Genomic DNA, 7,838 nt, shown 5'->3' on the forward strand with positions numbered 1-7,838 from the left:
ACACTGTGCAAGTAGTTTTTGGATATTTTATTATGAAAATCTTACGCAAAAATGTGTCTTAATGTGTAACTATGATATCCCAAAACTCTCTGTCAAGCTATCTAACTTTCACCAACATGTTCTCTCCACCAGTGTTACATATGGAACAATAGGAATATTTTATTTAAGAATAAATCATTGTTCAATAATCAGTGGTTCAGTAACGGAATATTTCATGTTAGTCAGCTCTTTAACAAGGATGGTCTGCTCTTTAGGTATACAGATTACTTGTAGAATTTCTATTTCTTTTAGAATATAATATACCTGTAACTCCTAAAGAGTTTACAACTGTTATGGATGCTATTCCATCTGGCACATGCATGCTTTTTTAAAAATATCTATAGGTCTATAGGAACAGTTCCATTTCCTGAACATATCAACACGCCTATTGGTGAAATATGTTTCACTGGGAAAAAATTTTAAAATTTTAAAATAAGAACTTTATTCCTTGAGAACATTGTCTCTGCCCCTCCTGCAGTCTCATATTGGAACAACCTTTTTGATCATTTAAATTGGAAAAATATATGGTCCATGCAACAAAGACTTTTCCTCACTAACAAAATAAAAGAAATCATTTTTAAATTACTCCATAATATTTACCCTGTCAAACATTTTCTTAAGAAAAAATTTGGATCAGATTTTGACACTAATTGCTCCTTTTGTCAGAATGATACTGAAACACTTCTTCATTTGTTTTGGTCGTGCAGCTATACTTTTCAGCTCTGGAAAGATGTTAGTTATTTTATTTCAAGTACTATCTTACAAGGTTTTTCAGTGAATCTTAAATCTGTTATTGTTGGTTTCTTTGAAGCGGATTCAAATGCCTGCTTTATTATACACCTAATTCTCTTTCTATGTAGATTTTATATTCATAAATGTACATTTTCGAACTGTAAACCTATTTTTGTAGTATTCTTACAATTTCATTCTCACTTAACAAAAAAGCTCTCAAAACATGTACAGTTTGCACAGCCTACAAACTCTTTACTGTATTTAATGTGTAATTTTTATTAATTTGTGTAATGCCCTCTTATTTCCTTTTCTTTTTTCCCCTTTGTCTTTTTTTTTTGTTACGGTCTTTTTCTGCTTTGAACTATGGTACTGATTGTTTTTGTTTTTTTTATTCTATTGATGTTATTCTTAACTATGTATTGTGTATAATATAATGTATTGAATGAGAAAGCACTTTATATTCTGTATAGTTCACTTGTATTGCCATATTTAAATTATTGTGTTGAAGTATGGGGCAACACCTACAAAACCACCCTACAAACGCTAAGTACAATACAAAAAAGAGCAATTAGGATAGTAAATAAAGTAGGATATTATGAGCATACCAATTTATTGTTTTTAAAATCTCATACTTTAAAGTTTAATGATCTGGTAGAATTTAAAACTGCACAAATAGTTTATAAAGCAAAAAATAAACAGCTGCCTAGAAATATACAACAATTATTCACAGATAGACAGGGGTGTTATAATTTGAGAAGGGCTTTAAATATGAGACAGCAAAATGCACGGACAAAACTCAAAAGTATTTGTATTTCGATTTGTGGGGTGATATTGTGGAATAGATTAAACGGATACATCAAAGAAAGTGTTAATATATTGCAATTTAAAAGTAGGTATAAAAGATTTATTTTTGATAAATACAGAAGTGGGGGGTGAGAGTGAGAATTTCAACATTGTTGTTAATGCTGCTTGATTTTGTTTCTGTTTGTCTTCTTTTTCTTAATAGATAAAGTAGGACGTAATTTGGACTAGTATTTTTGTATTATTCAAAAATGGTATGTCTGATTTATTATGGTTGATTGTGATTTGGTATTGGTAATTACTGAGGGTAGGATTTAATAAGCCTAGGGCTTCTTCCTACCCTTTTTTTTTTATTTCGAACAAGTTGAATATATGTAAAAGAAAAAAAAAAAGAAAAAAAAAATTTATATTTGTTGATTTTTTTTGGTTTGTTTTGGTTTGTTTTTGTTTATTGGTATTTATTTGTATGTTTATTATGTGCTTTTTTCCTTTTGTATTTTTAATATTTCTCGAAAAAAAAAACTGTTGTTATGTTTTAATTTTGTAAACTAAATGTTCAAATAAAGCATTAAAAAAGTGAGGCATACACGACGTTAATAGTAAGATAACGCCTTTGATTAACTGGAAAGACCAGCTTGTGACGTTTATCTTGTGCTTGGGTGCATGTGGTGAGTAAATAACTTTATAACCTGAATGTTTGCAGTACGTGGTGTTTAGCATTGGCAGACTGAAGAGGGAAGTTCCTGGTGCGTCTCATGATAAACGCTTCACGGTGGGCAGAGCGCAAGCTTAATTTGACAACGATGTGAAAGACATGCAGTTTGCTTGATGAACAGCAGAGGGCGGTCGAATGCCAAAAATCGTCCAGACTAAAGCGATAAATACATGCACGTACTTGGCAGACGCCTCCTATCCTATTCCTATCAAATACCATTGATTGATATTATTATTGTTAGTGTTTAGTTTTTCTGAACAAAATATAGCATTAAATAGTCTATTATAAAGCAGATTATTAGATTATAAAAGTGTCCTAGTTATTGTTGGAGTTTTCTACATTTAGCATAATGTTATTTGCAATAATATATCTGCACACTAATAAACATATCTGTACATTTATCTAAACAATACAATTTTTTCCTATACTTCCATTTCTGTATATAGTACATTATTCAATTTTTCTTTTTTTTTATTATATTAGTGTTATATTACATCCCTACTGTGTTATTCCTATGTATGTCTGCACTACGTTTGTACTTTCTTCTACACTGGAAGCTTCTGTCGTCAAGTCAAATTCCTTGTGTGTGTAAACATACTTGGTAATAAAGCTCTTCTGATTCTGATTCTGATAATATATTTTTGCCAGAACACAGACCAATCAGCTGAAAGATCGATGACTTAAACAACAGCAACCACTGTTTATTTTCAACGGATATCCATTGGTGTAAAAAAAATTTAATTATATATTTATGATTATGGGTCTACGTTTGTTATTGTTATTATTATCATTGTTATTATTAATACACTAATGAGTATTGTAGTTTTGTTAACACTTCTAAAACTGCTAATATGGCTAGAAACAAAAGATTATTTAACTGTTAAATCGGAATTTATTTAAATGTGTAACGTTAACGAAGAAAGTTCTTGATAAAAAATGGTTAGTTAAATGATTTTATTTCAGGCAGATGGCAATAATAAATAGGCTAATCATTAAAAAAAAGAAAAAAAAGTTCATCGTACTGAAGTCCAACAACTGAGACGTTTCCAGTAAAGTTTCGGTAATAGGAGCAGTTTATACATTTTAGATTATAATTTGGTGTAGGTCTGTCACCAGAAAACCCTTAATGGGCACCCTTTACCGCGTATTTCAGACGCAGTAGTCATAGACGAAATGAGTAGTAAAAACGCTTTAATTGTGTGTCTTTTTGTTGAAATGCGCAATTAATTGTTAAATTTGTTGCGCCCACTTGTGGTTCTTAAAGGAACACACAGCCGTGTGTTTGGATTTGTGCTTTGATGCGGTAAAGAGAGAAAGACTCTTTTACTGCGGTCATGGGCGAATATAAGGGACCCATTTTTCAAACAGACACATCGACACGCAGTAGTACACAAACAGAGATAATACGTTACAGACAGAGAGACAGACACATGGACTGTTTTGGTCGGGCGAGTTAAGTGGGCTTATTTGATTAGCTTTCATTCTTTCCTTTGCCTTTCTGGTTTTCTCAGCATAAATGCATCCTCAGTTTGCCATTAGCAATCAGCCTGTGTCTCTGCAGAGGTCTAAAGGCCTATAGATTTATCTTTATGTGCTGCATAAGGGTAATGGTGATTGCGATGGAAAGTTTTTCCAAATTAGCCAGCATTTCGGAGATGTTTCGCACATGTGGTTTGACTCAAAACAAGAGATGATTAAGAATTTAAAAGTTATTTATTTGAAAGCTTTTATAATTCAGACAGAAAGTGATTGGTAGCTTACAAGGTAGGCCAGTGTGTGTGTATGCACAGACTGGTTGGAATGTCGTGTCCATCTAGGCTTCCTGTCTGTGAACGTAATCTGCGGGAAACAGGCAACGTTTCCCAACAGTCTCAGCGTGATGATAAGCTGCTTTTTATCAGGGTTATGAGGCCGTGCTGCAGTTGGCACTGGTTGTGTCACACGCATACACACACAGAGAGCCTCAGGTGGTCAGACATTGAACGGTTTGTATGTAAATGCCCAGTAAATGTGTGAAAAGGAAATGGAAATGTATCTTTAAGCACGTCTTTTCCTCTGCTGACACATATATACTTATATACAGGCACACACATGGCTGCTGGAGCTTCTAATTTTTTCCCAAAGGTCTTTGGGACTGTGCCTATATCACCCCAGCAGGAAGTAGGGGGCGGAATGCCATGGCCGGGGTGGAATGTTCCAAAGTTCTAGAATGTGCGGTCGGGAAGTATGAGAGGGGAAAAAGGGAGAACAAGAAGGAGACGAGAATAAGAATGACAGAGACTCGAAAGTTGTTTATGTTTTAGGTTAAAACGTGTCTTTAGGGTACGGCCGTGTCACTTTTTGACAGTCAGGTGGATTCAGCGGCTTAAACTGAGCTGTCAGACTTACACTGACTGACACAATAGCCTTGTTTGCTTGATTAATACTCTTTTGTCTGTGTGTGTGATGCACTCGGATGATTCAGTAAGCTTGTATTACACTGGCTTACAGTGTGTGTTGTAGCCCGTAGGCACTCCTGGCTTATTTGTTAGCCGTCTTGTCGACTGTTTTATTTGCAGACTATGTATGGAGCTCTTTTTAGTGAGGGGATTTTTAGTTCTCTGCTGTTAAAGTGATAGTTCACCCAAAAATTACAATTCTGTCATCATTTACCCACCCTCATGCCATTCCAAACCTGTTTGACTTTCTTCTGTGGAACACAAAAGAAGATATTTAAAAAAAAAAATGTCCATACAGTATTTTGACTCTTTTTTTCATACAATGGGGTCCACTGGGGCAAAAACAGTTATGTTGCATGAAAGAAAGTCATACAGCTTTGGAAAGACATGAGGGTGAGTTTCGACACAAGCGTGTGTGCGTACGTGTGCGAAAACGAGAATTTTGTATAATGTAGGCGTGTATTCGCTGCGGTCTGGCTCATGAAATTCAGAAAGAAATGGTCATTGTGTTGCATACTCTCTTGGGTAATGCTTGCCGTAAATGTGTGTGTGTGTGTGTGTGTATTTCTCAAAACCCAAAATAATTCTCCCTCTATGTGGTTTCAGGATGGGTCCTACCTGGCTGAGTTTCTGCTGGCTAAAGGTTATGAGGTGGGTAAGCCAATGTAACCCCGAAAGACATCCTACAAACCTGTCAGAAATCATTCCCACATTGATCTGATGCAAATATCTCTGTCTGTTAATAATCATATATGAAAGTCATATTTTCATTTGATTCAATTTTAAATTGGTTGCATCTTATTTAAAGGTTCACTGTACTTTTTGGTTATTTTTTTAAGATAAAGAAATTTTAAAAGACATATCTCTTATGTTCAGCAAGGCTGCATTTATTCGATCAAAAATACAGTAAAAACAGTCATATTGTAAAATATTATTCAAATTTAAAGTAACAAAAAGAATAGTCTAAAAGAACAGCATGTATTTAAAATAGAAATCTTTTGTAACTATAAATATTCTTACTGTCACTTTTGATCAATTTAACGTATTCTTGCTAAATAAAAGTATTAATTTCTTAATAAAAATCTTAGTGACGCCAAACCTTTGAAGGAATGTTCTGTTTAAAACCATGCACACTCAAATGAGATTAATACATGAAGTTTTTGTTGTTTTGGGCAGGTTCATGGTATCCTCCGCAGGTCCAGTTCTTTTAACACGGGCCGGATTGAGCACCTTTATCATAACCCTCAAACGCACACAGAAGGAAGTGAGTTTCACATCCACACACCTGACTCTAATATGCATGCTTTATTATGTTTGTAAATGCATAAATGTCTTCTAACCTGTGTAAAATATCACTAGGCAATGGATCCGCTAAGGGTTGTAAGTTGTTCATTCAGTATTTTTTATTACTTTTTTTTTTTAAAGGTATTTTCCTTTATGGTTGCAGTCTAAACATTCTTAAGCACTATTTGGACGGTAATTATTTCTTTTGGGTGAAGTCTGAGAAAATCATTGGCATGGCTCCTCTGTGATAAAAGTCATGCATTTGGACTGCAGTTTTTCACAGGGAAGACAAAGAAGTGTTCTATTTTTATTCATAAAGGGAATGACACATACACAATGCCGCTAAATATGGTTGTCACTCTTCTGACAAGTGCTTAATCCCATTCTGTACAAACAAGAGTTCACCTGTTTATGGGAGTGACAAAAGTGTTCTGCGACAGAATTCACTCCCCAAAATTATGATATGTTATAGTGGCCTACAATGGGAAAATGCAGTACATACTTACAACTGAAAGACCAAAAACCAAAAGTTTCACAGATTCTGAGGTGACTGATGTATTATATACAGTAAGAATAGTTGGTTAGTTTACGGAAACAAGCTTCCTTTGTGCCAAAATACCAAAATTCTGATTATAAAAGTTTCCGATAACAGCCAGTGGTAACATTTGGGGCCCAATTAATCCATGTAAACTAATTCATCCACATAAAATAACCAAATTTAATTTGACCAGGAATTTTTTTCCTGAATGGTAGGAGAAGAAAATTAACATGTCTTATTGAAATTGTAATAAAGTCACTTATTAGTCCCTGTGTAAAACGTTTGCCATCCAAATAGGTCTTTCATTCTTTATCTGGTTTTGAAAGTAAAATGAAATTCAAAGTTTTGCACAAAAATCTAGAAACAGACTCTTATTTCACTCCAGTCGATCTGGTGATGGGCATCTTTTTTTCTCTTTTTCCTTTTTTTTTTGGCTCCGTAAACAATTTTATAAACATTTTAAACATGGATATTACCTCTTTGTACTGGGTCTGGTAGCTTTCGCTTTTTAATGTATTAACTAACATGAACAAAACATTTATTTCAATATTTATTAATCTTTGTTAATGTTATTTAATGTAAATACAGTTGTTCATTATTAGTTCATGTTAATTCACAGTGCATTAACTAATGTTAACAAGCACAACTTTGATTTGAATAACTGTAAATACAGTTGTTCATTATTAGTTCATGTTAATTCACAGTGCATTAACTAATGTTAACAAGCATTAGCATTTATTAACTAAGATTAATAAATACTGTAGGAGTACTGTTCATGCTTGGTTCATGTTAACTAATGAACCTTATTGTAAAGTGTTACCCTTTCACTCAAGTGGCAGTCTTTAAACTTGAGCCGATGTGGAGGAACATTTTTTCTAAAACTTTCCAGTAGACAGTGAGCTACAGTGGGTACGGAAAGTATTCAGACCCCTTAAGTTTTTCACTCTTTGTTATATTGCAGCCATTTGCTAAAATCATTTAAGTTAATTTTTTTTCCTCATTAATGGACACACAGCACCCCATATTGACAGAAAAACACAGAATTGTTGACATTTTTGCAGATTTATTAAAAAAGAAAAACTGAAATATCACATGGTCCTAAGTATTCAGACCCTTTGCTCAGTATTTAGTAGAAGCACCCTTTTGATCTAATACAGCCATGAGTCTTTTTGGGAAAGAGGCAACAAGTTTTTCACACCTGGATTTGGGAATCCTCTGCCATTCCTCCTTGCAGAGCCTCTCCAGTTCTGGCAGGTTGGATGGTAAACGTTGGTGGACAGCAATTTTTAGG

At 34.0% G+C, this 7,838-nt stretch overlaps 1 protein-coding gene across 1 annotated transcript in view; it reads left to right on the forward strand.

Annotated features, from left to right (window-relative positions):
* LOC107602702 (GDP-mannose 4,6 dehydratase-like) overlaps positions 1-7,838 on the forward strand; it is a gene marked incomplete at its 3' end in the record, with an annotated part of 19,817 nt that overhangs the window by 10,215 nt on the left and 1,764 nt on the right. The window contains exons 2-4 of the mRNA XM_016295271.1: positions 5,332-5,376; positions 5,902-5,989; positions 6,085-6,105. Of these exons, the coding sequence (XP_016150757.1) occupies positions 5,332-5,376; positions 5,902-5,989; positions 6,085-6,105 (154 nt within the window). The remainder of the gene's footprint in view (positions 1-5,331; positions 5,377-5,901; positions 5,990-6,084; positions 6,106-7,838) is intronic.

The sequence above is a fragment of the Sinocyclocheilus grahami genome, unplaced genomic scaffold (genome assembly GCF_001515645.1).
Source record: "Sinocyclocheilus grahami isolate Dianchi unplaced genomic scaffold, SAMN03320097.WGS_v1.1 scaffold15.1, whole genome shotgun sequence".
NCBI lineage: Eukaryota > Metazoa > Chordata > Actinopteri > Cypriniformes > Cyprinidae > Sinocyclocheilus > Sinocyclocheilus grahami.